The 18,651-nt window shown below is 43.2% G+C and overlaps 1 protein-coding gene and 2 non-coding genes across 3 annotated transcripts; all 3 read left to right on the top strand.

Moving 5' to 3' along the window:
* Positions 1-1,006: 1,006 nt before the first annotated feature.
* trnap-agg (transfer RNA proline (anticodon AGG)) lies at positions 1,007-1,078 on the top strand. The gene has a single exon. It is a non-coding gene; the product is annotated as a tRNA-Pro (tRNA).
* A 633-nt stretch (positions 1,079-1,711) lies between these two features.
* On the top strand, positions 1,712-1,783 carry trnap-agg (transfer RNA proline (anticodon AGG)). Its single transcript has one exon. It is a non-coding gene; the product is annotated as a tRNA-Pro (tRNA).
* Positions 1,784-2,654: 871 nt separating this feature from the next.
* On the top strand, positions 2,655-15,720 carry bbs9 (Bardet-Biedl syndrome 9). The gene is made up of 6 exons (XM_029451067.1): positions 2,655-2,789; positions 4,386-4,504; positions 4,847-4,997; positions 8,278-8,342; positions 8,473-8,586; positions 15,539-15,720. The coding sequence occupies exons 2-6, from the start codon at positions 4,393-4,395 to the stop codon at positions 15,718-15,720; spliced, it is 624 nt and encodes a 207-aa protein (XP_029306927.1). The 5' UTR covers positions 2,655-2,789; positions 4,386-4,392.
* The last annotated feature ends 2,931 nt before the right edge of the window (positions 15,721-18,651 follow it).

Below are 18,651 nucleotides of genomic sequence, written 5' to 3'. Positions count from 1 at the left end.
TCTGTGCACGGGGAACCGGCCTGCACATGAACACGAGTCATTCTGATGTGTGGATGTTACGTTCTTTAAGGTTAAGGTCTTCTGTAATGTGCTCGTTTGGCTTCAAAGCACACAGAAGAAGAAGAAGCAGCTCTTTACTCTTCTCTAGAAACCTTCATGGCAACAATCCTCCGCGCCAGTGTTGAAGATTAAAGAGGTATTAAGTCATCTGAAGGTGACGTCTCGTGGAACTACAACAGGTAGGCTCCTTTGAACCAAAGTAATCGGTGCTGCAAGATGACAAGGAAACTCTGCTCTTCAATAAAACACAGCATAACTTTAATTCACTGCATCAACTTTTTCATTCTGTGGCTAAGATTTGAGCACTACCTCTAACATATTCATATTCTTTCGGGAGGTTGAAAGTTAAACTGTCACGTCTCCCTTTGTCTCAACATGTTGTGTTGAATGTTGTTTGTGTTTTAAATGTGCTGCTATCACCTGCATGTTGCCTTTTCTTATCGTTGAGTTCATGTAAAACAAACGGGAGACTATAAATAGATATATACGAATAAACCTGGGAATAATGTCATCCTGTATATGTGGCTGTTTTATGGAAATGTATTTTGTTTTCTTGCATTTGGAAACATCTCAAAGTATAGACGGGTGTGTTGTATTTTTATAAGCAGATGGCTTTCTCTTTTCTTTGATGGTGTGATTTTAAAATGCAATAAAATATAATTTTGTGAGCCGTTACTGGATCACAGACTAAATGTATATCTGGACGAACATGACCCTGAAAGCTCTGGGTTTGAGGTTATTTAAAGGCGCAGTATGTGGAGATGTTACAGTACAACACGTAAAGAAGTACTTTGTTGGCACATGATCTGGCTGCAGGACTAGAAACGGCCTGCAGGGGGCACTAACTTACAAAACACCTGAAGAAAAGAACTGGAGAGTTGCAAGAAGTTTGGACAACGTGGCAATCTGTGCATCCAAACAGATTCATCCCAGAATCGGTAAGTGTGGCTCGTTGGTCTAGGGGTATGATTCTCGCTTAGGGTGCGAGAGGTCCCGGGTTCAAATCCCGGACGAGCCCTCATTATTGCTGAAAGTTACTGAGATGGAGCTGAAAGAAGAGAATCACTCCTGCTGATGAGACCAACTAATCATTGATGCATGTTTTACTTTTAAGTTTCTCTGGCCAGTGATTTGGAGTGATATAATACAGAACTGCACGTTTGAATCTGCAGATTACAGTATTACATTTTCAGACTACAATGAGCCTAGTATCTAAAATACTTATTTCTGAAATCAATGACAGCTCCAGATTGACCTTCAATCTATATCTATATCTTGGGAGTTTCCCTGTGCAAAAATACATATATATAGATATGTATAAATATAAATACATATATATGTACATATAATACAAGTGGGATGAAGAGAGAAAGTCTTGAGGTTATCTGGTTGAATTTAAGTCCATTATTTGAGAGTAAAAGTGTTTGCCTGCCTCCTCTGCTGAGAAAAAGATGTTTAGATAGGAGAGCACCACTGCAGTGTTGGCAGTCTGCAGTCTGCTGCAGTCTGCTGCAGGACAGTAAAGCGCCTCTAGATGGCGCTCAACCACCAGATAATCTACCCATGAAGATAAAAGAGGAGCAGCAGTAGTCATGTAACGTGGCATGTACAGTAAAGTCTCCAACTCACGGTCAAATTCTTCCAGAAGTGTGGCTCGTTGGTCTAGGGGTATGATTCTCGCTTAGGGTGCGAGAGGTCCCGGGTTCAAATCCCGGACGAGCCCTCAACTTTTCAATCAACAGCTAAACGTACAATTAGAGAGAAATACACATAATTAGAAATACATTTAAATCAGTGCACAGCAACTTATACATTAAAGACATAAAGGTAACACTGCATGTGACAGTTTGCTGCTCACTCCCACATACTGGTGCCAACTGTCATCTGTTATACTTTATATGTTGTATATTATTATACTTAGCCTATGATCCTAAATATAATGCTTCCTTTTATTTACTTACATTTACTGTAAGTAAATGCTGGAATCTTGTGCCATAAGGTGATGTATATAATATGTATATTGAGCCATAGAAGATAATACATACAGTATGTATGTTAATACTCATTTCCATTTATATGATAATTATACAATTATATCCATGTACATTCACAGATATCAAAACAGATTATATAAAAGATGTATGATTGTATTGTGAGATGGGAACAGTATCAGAATTAAGCAAATTAAAAAGAGAAAGAAAACGAATCTGATTTTATTAAAAGGTAACAGATACAATGCATGTGTATGTACTAAATAAAAGAGACATAAATCTAAGAATTGAGTGTCATACAGTGATAAACTGTATTTTATCTGTAGTACTTTATATTCACACACTACTGTGGCTATAATCCATTTATTTGGTTATTATAACTTTTATAAGTTGAACAAAAGTATCCTTTTTACATATAATATCAATAATATCATAGCAGAGTAATATCACATCTTTGAATTGAGCTAATATATGCCTATATAACATGTTTAATACAAAAATATCTGCAACTGTTATAAAAACGTAGTCCTTAGTTACTCACAGCACAAGTCCAAAAACTCAATCTCCCGGCAACCCATCTACTTCCGTTCCTGCGCACAAACGCCCGGCTTCTCCGCTGAGCGTCAGTGCCATGACAACAGGACGATGGCTGCAAGCAAGAGGGTTAGAAATGTGATGTTTGTGTGAGCGAGGAGAAACAAACCATCGGCTCTTACGGACCGGCTCGTGCACGTGAAGGTAAGAACAGCTCGCGCACACACCTGGGTGTGTTGTGTCATCAGCGGAGGGGCTGAGACTCTGTTGTTGCCCTGCTAGCTCGTGTCCAGGTAACTTGGAGAGCTAGCTAATTAGCTAAGCTACATTTAATTCAGCCGGCTTGCAGTTAGCTGCTCATTTACCTGAGCGGGATGCACCGACTTGTACCCGAACAGCTCCTGAAGGTGTGTTTATAATGTACTCCTCTTTGTTGTTGTCATAGTACACTTATGTACCAACACACATCCTCCTGGCTGTAGAACAATCTGCCCACAGGTGTCATGTTCCAATAAAGCCCAAGAGAACACACACTTAAAGTTTGTGCTGTAGAAACAACAATACTTCCTGTGTTACACACGCATATAAAGGACTGTACTGTAAATACTGAAGGATCCCAGATGATTCTCATTACCATCCAATTAAACCACTTAATATATATATTTAAATGTTTGTAATGTGATGCTTCGGGGTATTAGAAGGTGGTATAGTTATGGTGTTTGTACTGTACACACTGCGATGCCTCCTGTAGGGGTATGTAAGCTGTGATATAATGCAGTGCACTGTTCCTCCGTGACACTGCCTGTGGAAACTTGTTAATCCTTAAACAGTGTTGGTCAGGAGCAACATCCCCCGAGCCTTCAGGGTAGTCAGGACGTCTTCCTTCTCAGGGGACTGAACACTGTTCCCCGGCCCACCCGTGTTTAGTATCAGATAGTAACCACTTGGAAACACTTTGGTTTTCCCTCAGTGGAATTCATTAAAGTTTTCTCCCAGCTTCATGCTTGCAGAAAACATTTGAGGCACATTTTACAGCTAATCAATGGTCACTGGTTATAAGAAGTGCAGATGATGTGCAACAGGTTGAGCCACAGCTAAACAGACCGGACAGGGGTTTACCCCTCCCTGCTGTCGATAAAGAAACATTATTATTATATTCATACATTCTGCAAATACCAACACTGCATAAGTAAACAGCTCTTTGCTTTTGTTGGTATTGTATGTCATTTGATCGTACTTCCTTCTCTCGAAGCGTTTTAAACCTTAATCTTTTGTGAACTATCTTGGAAGTAGAATGTGTAATATTCCTTTAAGTCCCGCTCAGTGTGGCGACGGGAGGGATTCCCTCTCTGGATTAGCAGCTTGTTCCACCTGCTCAGCATTTAGCAAGTAGAAAAGCTGCTTGCCCCACCTCCCCCCCCCCCTCATTCCCCCTCGACTCTCACACTCAGAATCCTGGGGTCATGTGACTTGATCTTCTGGTCTGCCATTGGCTGCAAGTGTCAGTGTGGTGCACAGATCACTGAGATGACTATGATGTCATTACGTCAACAAGTTGGAATATTATCACAATGTGTTGTTGTTTTTAAATGTAAGTATTATCAGGAACAATATGATGTCGTACACCTCTAATCTGCCCCTTCTTCATTCCTCACTGTTGTGGTGCCCTAGAGCAAGGCACCTAACCAGTTAAACCAGTAACACTTTGTTCCTCTGTGGTGACTGAAAGATGAACAGACTGGGCTCGTTCACAACAGAAGAAGTCTGACCCTGCTCTCTTTCATCTCTCCGTCCAATCAGAGGCAGCATGTCTCTGTTCAAGGCCCGTGACTGGTGGTCGGCAGCGCTCGGCGAGGGCGAGGAGTTTGACCAAGGATGCCTGTGTGTCGGAGACGTGGACAACAGTGGCACCGGACACGGTCAGTGTGTAGTGAGGAAGAGATGATGGTCTCTCCACTTTAACTCGTGTGGATGATATGCAGAGTTAAATGTGTCTGCTGCTTGCAGTTCATAGTGTTGTACAATTATACAAAATGCATATCTTGATGTATGTCGGCAAGAAAATCCCAATTATGTGTTAAAGATCCAAAAGATCAGCTGTAGTTTTACTGTCAGCTGATCTTTGTGCTGCATGCTTCCCCCCCACATCCACTGTCCCCCACCCCCACCGCTGGGAATGCTGAGGGGAACACACAGTCTGCTGTTCGAGGTAATAACTTCCATCCTGACTCATGTCCTCCTCTGTCTTTCTAACTGCGTAGACAAGGTGGTGGTGGGCAGCTACATGGGGATGCTGCGGGTATTCTCCCCACATGCCAATACCACCAGCGAGGGAGGTGTGGCTGACGCCCTGCTTCTGGAAGTCCAGCTTCAAAACGCCATCATCCAGGTGGAAGTGGGCAAGTTTGTGTCGTAAGTGGACTTAACAAAGGTTTAGTTTAATGCGAGTGTGTTGGACGTTGTGTCACAGATGAAGATGGATATGTTCAGCATCTAGACTTGTTTTCTCTCACTGCACGTCGATTCATTGTGTTCACAGCTGGTATTTGTGCACCGTTGCAGATGAAGCTACACTAATATTGTAGAAGTAGATTCCAGTGGGGGCTGCGAAGGATTGTTTCCGACTCCTGTGATCCAAACACTTCCAATAACTGTAAAGTCTAAATGTATAGTCCAAAGATAAATGTTCTGTTATAATCCACATTTATTGCTGTTTAGCCTCAAAAACTACTTTTTCACTGCGGTCATAAAACATTTAACAAAGGGAGGGGCGCACCGACGAGTGATAGTCATTAAAGAAAATACTATTAATACTAATGTTTTCAAACAATATGAGGATACACATTCAGAAGCCTCAGTAGAAGCTGTTAGAAGAAATGACACCGACCTAACTTAGACACAGAAATCGAGTCTCCACAGATCTGCGCTCTAACCAGGATCATTGATGGTGTTACTAAGCTCTCTCTGCCCCCCCCCCCCCCCCCTTCCCTGTACATGAGGCCTTCACCTGTGTTCATGTTTTGTAGGTCAAATTGGCATTAGCCTAATGTCCTCCGCCAGGACACTTAAATCACTGTCTCACGAAGGAGAGCTGCACCTCAGGGTGTCGACAGCACGTGACATTATGTTCTTATTTATATTGTTTTCAGTTAATGAATGAATCATTTACGTTTTGGTATGACAGCGACCTCAAACATAAGATCAGTGTGCTTCATCTGTAGACACACCTGTTAGCATTGAATTGCAATCAATCGGAATAACATCTAAAGGGTATGTAAAATAATACTAATAATTAAAGAAGTCGTATGAAGTCGATGCTCATATTAGTCAGTAGTGAGGAGGTCATTGCTGGAGGGGCCACAGAGCTGTGGACAGACACATTGTGCACTGTGGCCACACTGGTCACATGTCTTGACCCTCAGTCAAGCTTATAATAAAGCCTTACTTTAAACGCCCATTCATAACTCATCACACCGCTTCTTCATTCGGAGGAAATCCATCCCTGCTGTTGCTTCCCACCACATTATCATGTCTTTTTATTCTAACCCAAAACCACCACGTCAGGAGTTTCTCTCCCTCGCCATGATTTATCCACGATCTATCAGCCGCCAGCGGCCCAAACATAGTTCTGCGTATCATGTCAGGCTAACCACCGAGTTGCTTGCATAGCTGTCTGAACCCAAAAGCGTCATCCTGCGTTGTTATTGCACTGACCCCCACCGAGTCGAGGTCAAGTGAAATGTGCAAATGCCTCCAGTCTGAAGGGCTCGTTTTGGATCGAAAATGATTAACTGACCCCTCAAAGCCAAAAGTATTTGAAAGTTGGGAAGAGGAAGGAGAGCGGGAGGAAAGGAATGATGTGGGATCAGGACAGTGAGATATGTCACTGCGCAGGCAGGAGATGGAACACACTGTGCCCCCATGTAAAACCTATTTTATTTATTGTAATTTAATTGGATTCTGTTTTTATTTTTGCCGCCGTAAAGCACTTTGTTATTATATTTTATAGGTGCTATACAAATAAAATGTATTATTATTATTATCAGTATTATTATTATTATTATTATTATTATTATTATTATTATTATTATTATTATTATTATTATTATGATTATTATTATTATTATCATTATTATTATGATGATGATGATGATTATTATTATTAATATGTATTATTATTATTATTATTAATAATATTATTATTAATATTATTATTATTATTATTATTAATATTATTAATATTATTAATATTATTAATTATTATATTATTATTATTATTATTATTACTATGATTATTATTATTATTGTTATTATTAATAATATTATTATTATTATTATTATTATTATTATTAATAATATTATTATCATAAGATGGGTCACTCTGCAGAATGCAACTACTGACCTTAACATTGTTTGTGTCTTCGCTCTAATCTTTTGTAGGCAAACAGGCGAAAAAGAGAATTAAAGTTTCACATGAAATATTTTTACATTCTTCAACATTTTGGCGAAGCGTTGAAGTGATGCAGAGGGCTCCAACAAGGAAATGGGAAAAAGTTGAACCTGGCTCAAATGTTTCTGAGCGGCTCTGCGGCAGTCATCCTGTCAAAGCGCTTCATACTTCATACTTCATACTTCATACTTCATACTTCATACTTCATACTTCATACTTCATACTTCATACTTCATACTTCATCCTAATGTGAACAGGGTCAATGAAAACGTTGTGCACGGCTTCAACGTGTCTGGAAAGCACTGAGCAGTTACTGTTTGCTGTGGTAGAGAGATGCTCGGTCTGAAACATACAGTACATGTCTCCCCGATCTCTTAAACTACACGAGGCGCTGACCCCTAACCCTGGCAGCCTTATTCTAACAAATGACGTGAACACTTTACCTGCCGTCGCCGTGCTGTGGGGGCACAGCCTTCCACAAAGCGAGGTTTCTGGGAACAGCTCTGGTGGTTTGCCTCGAAAGCTTCCCACGTCATCACGTTGTGAGCTGTATCCAACTAAATCAGTCTGCTTGGAAGACGTTTTGTTTGGTTACCTGCGGTTGTCGGCATTCTTCAGAGACGGGTGGGCATCTTGGAGGCTGGCCCGGCCTCGACAGAGGAGCACGTTGTAAATATTGTCAGGGCAGACGGAGGTGGGCAGATGGTGAAACATTTAGTCTCAGAACTGACTTGAGCGGTTTTCTAAGGAAGAAAGAAAACGTGTGGGATCCAGTTTCCAGCTCCCTCGTTGTTGTTCTCTCGACAAACATTACAACAGTCACAGTCAGTGTTCTGGGTCCACACAGCGGACAGACTCCTTCTCTGAGGGCTTGTGGTGAACATCCAGGATCAGCATCACTGAGACCAATCATCTACACCTCAACCAAAACCAATGTTAAAAAAGAATCCACCAGCTGTTCCACTAATTACTTTTAGAGTAGGAGTTAAAATATAAAAGGAAACCACCCTTCAGATGAGAACATGGTTTCAACCACAGGAAGCATCTGCCGCGCTGAGGTGTCTCTGAGCTCTGAAGATGAAATAAATAAAGACGGGAGACGTCTTTTTGTAAATTGAATATATTGTCCCCATTGTCACGATACTCTATCAGCTGTTTTAAATCGGTGCATCCTTAAAAGAAACACTGTACGTCGACGATGATTCTGATTGTGTAACAGTGTGTCTTTTGTTCTCCTCACAGGTGTTCAGATCTTCTTCACCTGGCGGTCCTTCACCCCAGGAAGTGTTCAGTCTTCTCTGTTTCAGGTACCTCACATGCACTAAACAGTAAACGGTTAAATGCTGTTTGTTGAGACCTTTACCTACACCTGTGTGTGTGTGTGTGTGTGTGTGTGTGTGTGTGTGTGTGTGTGTGTGTGTGTGCGTGTGCGTGCAGGCACTGCGGGGAACGTGGAGCACGGTGACCAGTACCAGCTGAAGATGGTGTATGAACACAATCTGAAGAGAACCGTCTGCAACATGACCTACGGCCCCTTCGGGGGGGTCACAGGTATTCTGATGTTTGATAAGACTTCTACATCCTCATCCGAACTCACAGTTTCTTTGCTCTCATGGAAACATCAGCGGCATGAAGTCACACGTGTCATCATGTGTGCAGCTGTATGATCACTTCTCACTCGACGTGCACACGTGTCTGGTGGAAGCGAACATGTGACACTTGGATGAAGCTGCACGACTTGTGTGACACTTTGTAAACAGATGGTTTTATATATTTTCACCGTTAAACCCGGCCCCCATTCACTTCATCAAGACGTTCTCTGGTTTTGGATTCTCCGTGGAGGCACTCTTTAAGAATTGAAGGTTTCACAGGGGGGTGTTGATGTGTTGGTGAAGTATTCCTTTAAGGGTCGGGGCCACTGAATGCATTATATCAGTGAGTGTCCTCACAAGTATACAAGTTCCAGCGTGTGTGTTTGTGAGAGTGAACATCTGTGCATGTGCCTTGGCAACACTGGACAAATACATTAAACTATAAACGTCTCTAAGAGGAGCGAAGGATGGAAAGAGAGGGGGGGGGGGGGTCATAGCTGCACTCTCTCCAGTCAATTGGGCTTTTGGAAAAACCAAGTAGGGGAAAGCCCTTGAGCAGTCAGCATCCAAGAAAAACACACACACACACACACGCACACACGCACACACACACACACACACACACACACACACACACACACACACACACACACACACACACGGGGAACCCCCTTTAAAGCAGAGAAAATGGAATTTCCAAATAAAGGCGGTATTGTCAAAGTGTGTGTGTGTGTGTGTGTGTGTGTGTGTGTGTGTGTGTGTGTGTTTGATTGATAGAAAGTACAGTGTGGGCTCATTAAAACCACCTTGTCCTGTGGTGGATACACGTGCGCAGTGCGGACCATGAACCTGTAACTGTGTTTCCACGTGCTGGTTGTTGGTAGTATCACTGTACAGCGGGTGTTGAAGATGTCATGTGAGCAGTTCGTAGCTTACATGGGAATACGTATTCTGTCATCGTACACGTTGTGACACAGCATTTTCTAATACACATCAATGTCGGCGACGGGTTCAACTGTATTTTCATCACCGCCGCCAACTTTTTTTGTGCGTCCGACATGTTTACACTGGTGGATCGTTTTATAACAGGATGCATTTACAAAACGTTTCCAGTAGGATGTCGGGGTTAGAAGTGCTCCTCGATGCGATGCATGATTCCACATTATGAGTAGAATTGGAGCTTATAATGGCAATTGTCTATTGAGAAGATGTTTTGTGGCACATGCAGTCAGCATGGCAGGTTTGTTTAACGGCTAAGTGATTTGCGAGTGCAGGAAAAGACTTTTAATGCGACTCTTAACGGTTTGTCTGAGGATTTACAACAACCTTGCAGTGAAACATGAAGTGAGGATTGTTTGCTTTAACAGACATGGCTGTCGTCACGCTGTCTTGGCTCAGGCCCGGCAGTTAAAAAGCGCTCTACAAAACGTTAGTGGACGACTCTTTCCTGGAACATGTGCTCTTTGTCCCCTGACCCCGCAGCACCCCGCTCCTCCCCTCCTCTTTGTTTCAGGGGATGAGAATGGACCAACAAGGCTTTTCTGTGTCACTGCCCCGACAGCGGCTGAAAGAGAGGTTTTAGTTTTTAAAAGGCATCACATGAACAGAGTTTATCCTGCAGGAAGCGACTTGAAGGCTGCATGTTGTCCGTGTGTGTTACCTGCAGCCTCAGTGAACACACTGTGAGATAAACATATCTTCATCATTAGTCCTGCTCTCAATCATTTCCACTTCAAACCCATATAACTTTATTTTAAATCCTGTTGGAGATCCCAAATGTGATGGTTGAATAAAGATGTGTATAAGATGATGCAGAGGTCATCAGAAAGGTGCTGACGAGCCTTTCTTCTCAGGCCTTTAAGCGTGCTGCTAAAGACGACTGCTTAGATGTCATAGTATAAGAACTGTACTGCACCCTGAGGCGTCCTGATGGATCTGGTGGATAAATATCACAGAACTTATCCTCCTCTTCGGGTGTTATGTCACTTTGTACCTGTACAGTTTATACTTATACTTAATAATGGCAAATACAAAGAAGTCGCAGCTCCTGATTGGCTCTGTAAAAGATTGCGGTGACTTGTGATTGGTTGCTCTGAGGCTCCCCGGCCTGCAGAGTGACTGAGCCGTCCTCTGTGTTATCTGGCAGACATCAGCCAAAGCCCTGCTGAATGCTATCAGTCATCAGCAGGCAATGGCCGGCCTTTCATCTCTACTTTAAACCCCCTCTACACACACACACACACACAGAGACACACACATGACCCACACCCTGCACACACACACACACACACTCATAAACTAACACACATTCAGGGCTTAATCTTTATTGAATTTGGCCTTTGTTTATCTCCTAAAAACTTTTAAAACCTCAGGTCCATGTTTTTTTCTTTTGCCTTCAAGCACAAAGTCACATCAGTCAGATATCAGCTTCACTTCTCATCGGTCGCCTCGTCTGCCTGGCACGTTTTTATATTCTTTCTAAGTCAAATACTCACAAATCCAAACACATAGATGATCCCTGTGTTTCTGCAAACGCTTGTATTACCGCCATTAACTGGGATTTCATATTTAAATACCAAATAGTCAATGATAAATAAGCTTGACTGTTTGTCTGTCAGCCATATCACGGGGAAACTTCTTTCCCGATGTTCATGAAACTTGGTGGAAGTGTGAAGCATGGGCCGAAGAAGAAGCCATACATGGATACAACGCATTATTCTTAGCTTATAGAAAAGGCCATGCTCCAGGTCTGCGCTCTCTGGGTTTCCCTTGTGGTTGTTATTACTTCTCCTCTATGGACTCTGGCTGATTGTTTTATGATAATGAGCCGATAGTACGTTTGCTCTTAACGTTGTGTCAGTAAGTCTGAGCTCTCCTCTCCGTCCCAGGATCCTGCTGCTGAACAGTTTCCTCTTGGTAACATAACATCCAGGTTAGTATTCTTCACTTCCTTCAGCCCCCAAAAAGACGAACTCTCTGTGTTGCCCGCGCCGTCTTTAGGGGGTTGGGGAGCCATCAGGGCTCCAGTGTCACTCATACATGGAGGCGTGGTGGGGGGGGGGTTTGGCCCTCCAGTTGCTCTGTAGTACCTGCTAATGGCTCTGTGGGTAGACACACCCACACTCACACACACACACACACACACACACACACACACACACACACACACACAGACAGAAGAGCCATTGTGTGAGTCGGGGTGAGGCCGAGCGCTGTAATGGGGCCAGGAGTGGATGTGGCTGACAGACTGACTGACAGGCCGGTCGCCATGACGATGCGTTATCTTGGAAGGAGTCGGTCCATCTCCGTCACGCTCTTCATCGTCCTCGTCTATCTGTCTGTTCATCTCCATGTCTTTTTCCACTCTCTCATCGGTCCTTCCTTCCCCCCCCCCACTCAGATCGTCTCCCCCTTTTGTTTTTACTTTTCACTCCGTCACTTGTCGTACTTCACATTTCCTCTCGTGTGCACCAACACGTGCACATGTCAGCTGTTTTCAGTGTTACATTACCCAACACAGCACAGACCCCGCCAACGCCGCCAGTGTGTGTGTGTGTGTGTTTGTGTGTGTGTGTGTGTGTTTGTGTGTGTATGGAACAACCTTCCCACCATTTAAGAACAAAAAACCCAGTTTTCAAACCCCCCCGTGTACGAGTGGATGCGGGGGGGGGGGGGGGGGAGGTTTGGCTTGATATTCGGGTCACACTAATACCACCAATAAAAAACATTTAGCATGTTGGTAATAATTGGGACATCACGTGTGACGAGGCCCAACTGTGACTCAAATGGGACGTCCAGTCAGCATCTGGTCTTCAGCTCCTCCAACATTGTGTCAGTCGAGGACCTTGAGGGATTTTCACATCGTTAAAAAATCTTTCACAGCTCCAGCGGGACGTAAAAGCAACGACATACCCAGGGAAATTAAGAGAAAAGTTATGATGTTCTTTAATACACAGGCTTTAAGGAGAAGTGAGTGAGGAGGCCATTTACAGCGACACAGAGTGTATCCCCAGAGACGAAGACTGCACACATATCCACTTATGAGTTGTCTTGTTTACTCTGCTGTGTTGGAAATGAGCCCACGTACGCTTAAATCATCCAGAGGGATTATTACAAACATTGCGATTAACAAATTACTCACTAATATTAATTTCATATCATTCGAAGCCTCACAGGGAGGAGTTCATCTATCAACCACACATTCCAGAAGCAACACACATAAAGAGTCTGACGCTCAGGAGCTGCGATCGATCTCAGAGAAAGGTCAAAGGTCGCTTCCTGTCAGTGTCTCAACTCAAACAGTAGCTGATCGATACAGGCGAGGTTTCCCTGATGACACTGAGCCAACAGCAGCTCTGCTCTGTTTCATGTCAAACCATGTATCACCGGTGTTTCAAAATAAAGGCAGAGTTAAGATGACGTCTTCTCTGCCTCTCTCTTGTCTCACGTGTCTTCTTCAAACGGAGAGGACGGAGGTGAGGATGATGAAGGGGAGAGGAGACAAGAGATGAAAGGAGTGTGTGAGTGGACAGAGAGATAACAAGTGAAGAGGCAGCCATTACCTCAGTGACTTAACTTTAGTAAAATCATCTAAACATGATCCGTGTTAGAAGATTACATCTTTAGTATTATCATCATTTATCAAATACTTTCTCCTCTGATGTTTTTCTTGGTTATAGATGGTTCATACATAACTTTGACTTATTGTTTGCAACTTCTTCGGTCCTCAGACCTTCATCACTCGTGCATTTGTGCAGGAAACTGACTCTAAAACACTTTATTAACATGTATACAACAATTATTAATCATCCAAATCACATGGCATATCTAATATCTTGATAGAGTTTGTCGAAGCATTATGTTCTGGATGGGTTTTATGATGTTTATGCGTCTCTTTTATTATTTAATCTTATATTTTCTTCGAATATCACTTAATATCTTACAAGGGAAAGTGTCTTTTTTACTTTATTTACATTTACATTCAGCCAAACTGTGTTCAAACCCTCACAACTTTATTTAAAAATCACATATGTTGATTATTAAATTAACCTTAAAGCTACTTAAGAAGATGTTTTTTTGTGTGCTGAGGGCGACGTCAATATTTTGCTTTAGAGAAAACGTGCGCTGACGTCGAGCGCTCCCTGTCCGCCCGTCTCGTCACTAAGCTACTGTGGCTGCTGCTCTCTGGCGGGGGCCACAACCTGTTTGTTTTAGAGGAAAGGTGGAAGGTCACGGTGGCAAAGGGGGTTAAGGTGAGGGGGGGTGATGTCCAAGGGCTTAAGTGGGCCTTTAAATTGAGAGACCCTTACTGATCTCTCTGTCCTTCACCAGGACAGGGAGGAGAAGAGTACACATGTATTTCAGTGAAAGTAAAAGAAGGAACACGGGAGAGATGATTGCAGACGGAGGAAGACAAAGTGATGGATGATGGGAAAGGGTCGAGGCAGGAGCTGAGTGATGATGAGGAGGAGTGAGGAAGAAAGAAAACACTGACGAGGAGAAATAGTGACACTGCCGCCCTCTAGTGGCAGAACATCCCCACTGTCACACACACACACACACACCTGGAGCCATTCAAGAAAACATCATTTAATGTTGAGAGTTCATTTGTTATTAAAACATTCAGTCGAGCAGCATCAGCAACTTCCCGCCAACTCATCTGGAATTGATATTTCAAACATATTCTCAGACTTTAAAAGCAGACAAGCACATACTGATGAACAGTTAGACGCTGAACAGACATGACGTGTGTGAGTGACAGAGTTACTGGAGTTGACCTTAACTCTCTAAACACATTACTGACTGAATCTAAAACGCTGATGTCTATACAGTAGCATGTAAACACACAGACACACAAGCACTTTCCCTTTCTCTGTCATACACACTTACGAGCATACCAACATGTTATCCCACTGTGTGTGTGTGTGTGTGTGTGTGTGTGTGTGTGTGTGTGTGTGTGTGTGTGTGTGTTGGGGGGATAGACAGCCGTCCAGTCGACCAGCCTTGGTGCCGCGGTGGTATGTTGAGTGTTTATAAGGCGTGGTGACCCTTCGTGATCTTTGACCCCGAGACAAGAAGGGTGAGAGTGAGGAGGGGGGTCACATGTCTAACCCTACCTAAGAGAGAGAGAGAGAGGAGAGAGAGAGAGAGAGAGAGAGAGAGAGAGAGAGCGAGAGATGCCTCTCCCGAGTCATATTATCTCTCTTATAGATATATAAGATATAGATAGAGAGAGAGAGAGAGAGACAGACATACAGAACAGACAGACAGACACGAGAAGACAGACAGACAGACAGACAGACAGACAGAGAGACAGAGAGACAGACAGGAACAGAGAGAGAGATAGAAGAGAGAGAGAGAGAGCGAGACAGACAAAGACAGAGAGAGAGAGAGAGAGAGAGAGAGAGAGAGAGAGAGAGAGAGAGAGTCTAGATATCTAAGGTAGAGAGAGAGGAGAGATAGAGAGATAGACAGACAGACAGAGACCATTGCGGTTCTCGTTCTTGTATATATACTGTAACCATGGGCCCGCCGTCAAACATTTCCTGAACTATCCACCAACTCAGCTTCTGAATTTAAAGCATAAATAATTAAATGTAGTTTAAAGCATATTTCATATTCGTATGAAAGTGGACAAATTGAAAATAGATGATACTATGTTTAGTGTTATACTATTTCAAATAGGATCCACCGTAAGGAGCCTTTGCGACTGTATCTTCCAGGGATGAAACTTTACATTTCTGTGTTTCTTTATGGTGTAATATTAATGTTTGTAAAAGTCTGTCATAGTGTGCTGTCACTTTAAATCATATAACGTTTGGTGAAAACTTTTACTTTTGTCAAATGCACAATGAAATAGTCCATTAGTCCATTAAAGGCTGAATGTTTGACTCTCTCTTCCCTCCCTTCAGCCACTCAGTGTAAACACGGCGCGGTGTACGACACCTGCGGCCCGGGCTGCACCAAAACCTGCGACAACTGGAATGAGATCGGCCCGTGCCACAAGCCCTGCGTGGCCGGCTGCCACTGCCCCGCCAACCTGGTGCTGTTCCAGGGACGCTGCATCAAACCCACATCCTGCCCCGGCCGGTGACCCTTGTGACCCAGGTGGGAAGGGGAGGGGGGGACTTGGTTAGGGACATTTACAGAATCAGAAGTACCAAACAAGCCGAGAAGAGTTTGGGAGGAAACACAAAAGGTCGACAGATCAGGTGCGACAAGGTACTCAGGACCGGAAACGTCCTGGAGCCTCGTGTAATATCATGTACTGTCACAATACCAGGCCCCGCCACCGGAGGCGCTAACCTCCGTCTCGTAGAGGAAGAACTGAACTCCCAAGAGAAAACTCAGGAAGGACTTTATTGTTTCACAGTCTCCACCTTCTGAGGAACGTTCGTCCACGCTGCCACGGACCCTCAGGACACTATGTGGGCCGGTGGACTCCTGCTTGAGCCAACATGGCGCCCAAACCTCTCTCACAAACTCTGTAAAGTGGGAAACTGAACTTCTGCATTTAGAATAAGGAGATTCGGATGCATCATGGATCTCTGCTCCATCATTTCATACTGTAAGCTAGCCAGATTTATATGAAAGACAGATAGCTTTTATATTATTATTGTTCTAATTATTATTATTATTAATATTATTATTATTTGTTGTTGATGTTAATTTATATATCGGTCAAATGACATGTCGTAGCAAGAGCCAGAATCATGAATACAATTGCTTTATAAATGATTTAAAGGGAAACAAAAGCTATTTATGTATTTGTCGTGTACTTTTGTGTTACTGTTTGAAGAGAAATGCCCAAATGTGACTCAGCTGTTGCACCATCGCAGGGAAAAAGTACTGTATTGTAAAATGCTCCGTGTACAGGTTGTTGTGGTTCGTATCAAACTGAAGGTGTTCATCCAACGTGACGATAATTATTTAAGACCAGCAATATAATCTTTTATGGAATCTCTGACTGCTGTCTTTACTTTCCTGTGTGGAAACATGTCATTATTGAAGGAGTGAGGTTGCTGGTTCAAATCCCCAAAGCAACTGGAGCGGGAAAGCACATTTAAAGCAGAGCATGAGTCCTTTTTCATTTGATAGATAGAAAAAAGAAATTCTCACAAACTCTCATAAATGTTTATTTTTCAACCTTTTGCTTTTTTCTTGTGAAATAGTTTTCAGGATTCATGCTGCTCACACACCTACAGGCATGCAGCCTCTCACCACGGCTTCATAGTGAGAGTTCAAAGTGTCAGGGACCCGTTAAAGTGATCCAAAGCTCAACATGTGGTTAAACTGTATCCAAGATGACTTGTTGGCATTGTGACATTCGGTGTTCAGTTATGTGCTATGCTGAGCAAACATGTCGATACAAAGTGTTGGACTTCCTCCTTAGACCCTGTTGACACCGGGCATCAACACGTGGCAGAATACGTCTCCTCTGCCACGTGTGATGCGGTCTTACTTCACCGCACTGGATGCAAATACACACGCACATCATTTCTGTTTGCAAAGACCAAATGCGTTGTTGTTTTTCAACTGAGGACGCCGGTAATTAAAGGATGTTCCTCGGTGTGTTCCAGGCAAACCAAATCTCTTTAATGTGACGCAGCTCCCACCTCCAGATGTGGTCTGAGCGCCACATCCGGTGGATGGACCACCCCCCCCCCCCACCCACAGACGCCTGTTAATGTCAGCACTCAACATATCCCATTCTCACAATGAGGAGCGACGACATTTAAAATACATTTGGGCACTTTTAATACACTTCCAACTTTTTACAAACATATTTCACAGAAACATAGAACTTAATGAAAAACATGAGAACTAAACAACCAAATACAACAAAGTTCAGCACACACAGTAACGTGTGTGATGTCCCGTGTGGGAGGGCACACAGTAACGTGTGTGATGTCCCGTGTGGGAGGGCACACAGTAACGTGTGTGATGTCCCGTGTGAGAGGACACACAGTAACGTGTGTGATGTCCCGTGTGAGAGGACACACAGTAACGTTTGATGTCCCGTGTGAGAGGACACACAGTAACATGTGTGATGTCCCGTGTGAGAGGACACACAGTAACGTTTGATGTCCCGTGTGAGAGGACACACAGTAACATGTGTGATGTCCCGTGTGAGAGGACACACAGTAACGTTTGATGTCCCGTGTGAGAGGACACACAGTAACGTTTGATGTCCCGTGTGAGAGGACACACAGTAACGTTTGATGTCCCGTGTGAGAGGACACACAGTAACGTGTGATGTCCCGTGTGAGAGGACACACAGTAACGTGTGATGTCCCGTGTGAGAGGACACACAGTAACGTGTGATGTCCCGTGTGAGAGGACACACAGTAACGTTTGATGTCCCGTGTGAGAGGACACACAGTAACGTGTGATGTCCCGTGTGAGAGGACACACAGTAACGTTTGATGTCCCGTGTGAGAGGACACACAGTAACGTTTGATGTCCCGTGTGGGAGGACACACAGTAACGTTTGATGTCCCGTGTGAGAGGACACACAGTAACGTTTGATGTCCCGTGTGTAACGTGTGATGTCTCGTGTGGGAGGACACACAGTAACGTGTGATGTCCCGTGTGGGAGGACACACAGTAACGTGTGTGAAGAAGCAGGATAGTTAAATCGTTTTAAATACCGTGTGGTCAGTCAGCAACTGTTTACACACATTTAATAACTCACAATCATATCTGTTCTGTGAGCTGATATAAAACATTTACATCCTGTACCATCATTTTAACAATATGACAATATTCCCCAAACTGAATTCGAGGTGTGTTGATGATTCACACTTATTATAGTATATTATATATATTTTATTATTAGTATATTATAGATATTTAGATTAATAGATTTAATTTAAGTGCATTTCCCCCAGAAAACATTTCAGATATTCTGTGTTTTAAACTTTTCTGGGAATTACATTTATTACATGTACCAACAGGAGAGTGGAGCAGCTGCCAATCAAACACGATTCAATCAGTTGTTTCAGATATTATTTAATTAAAAATG

Source organism: Cottoperca gobio, chromosome 16 (genome assembly GCF_900634415.1).
Source record: "Cottoperca gobio chromosome 16, fCotGob3.1, whole genome shotgun sequence".
In the NCBI taxonomy this organism is placed as follows: Eukaryota; Metazoa; Chordata; class Actinopteri; order Perciformes; family Bovichtidae; genus Cottoperca; species Cottoperca gobio.
The sequence above is the reverse complement of the archived record's forward strand: the minus strand, read 5'-3'. Positions and strand labels throughout refer to the sequence as shown.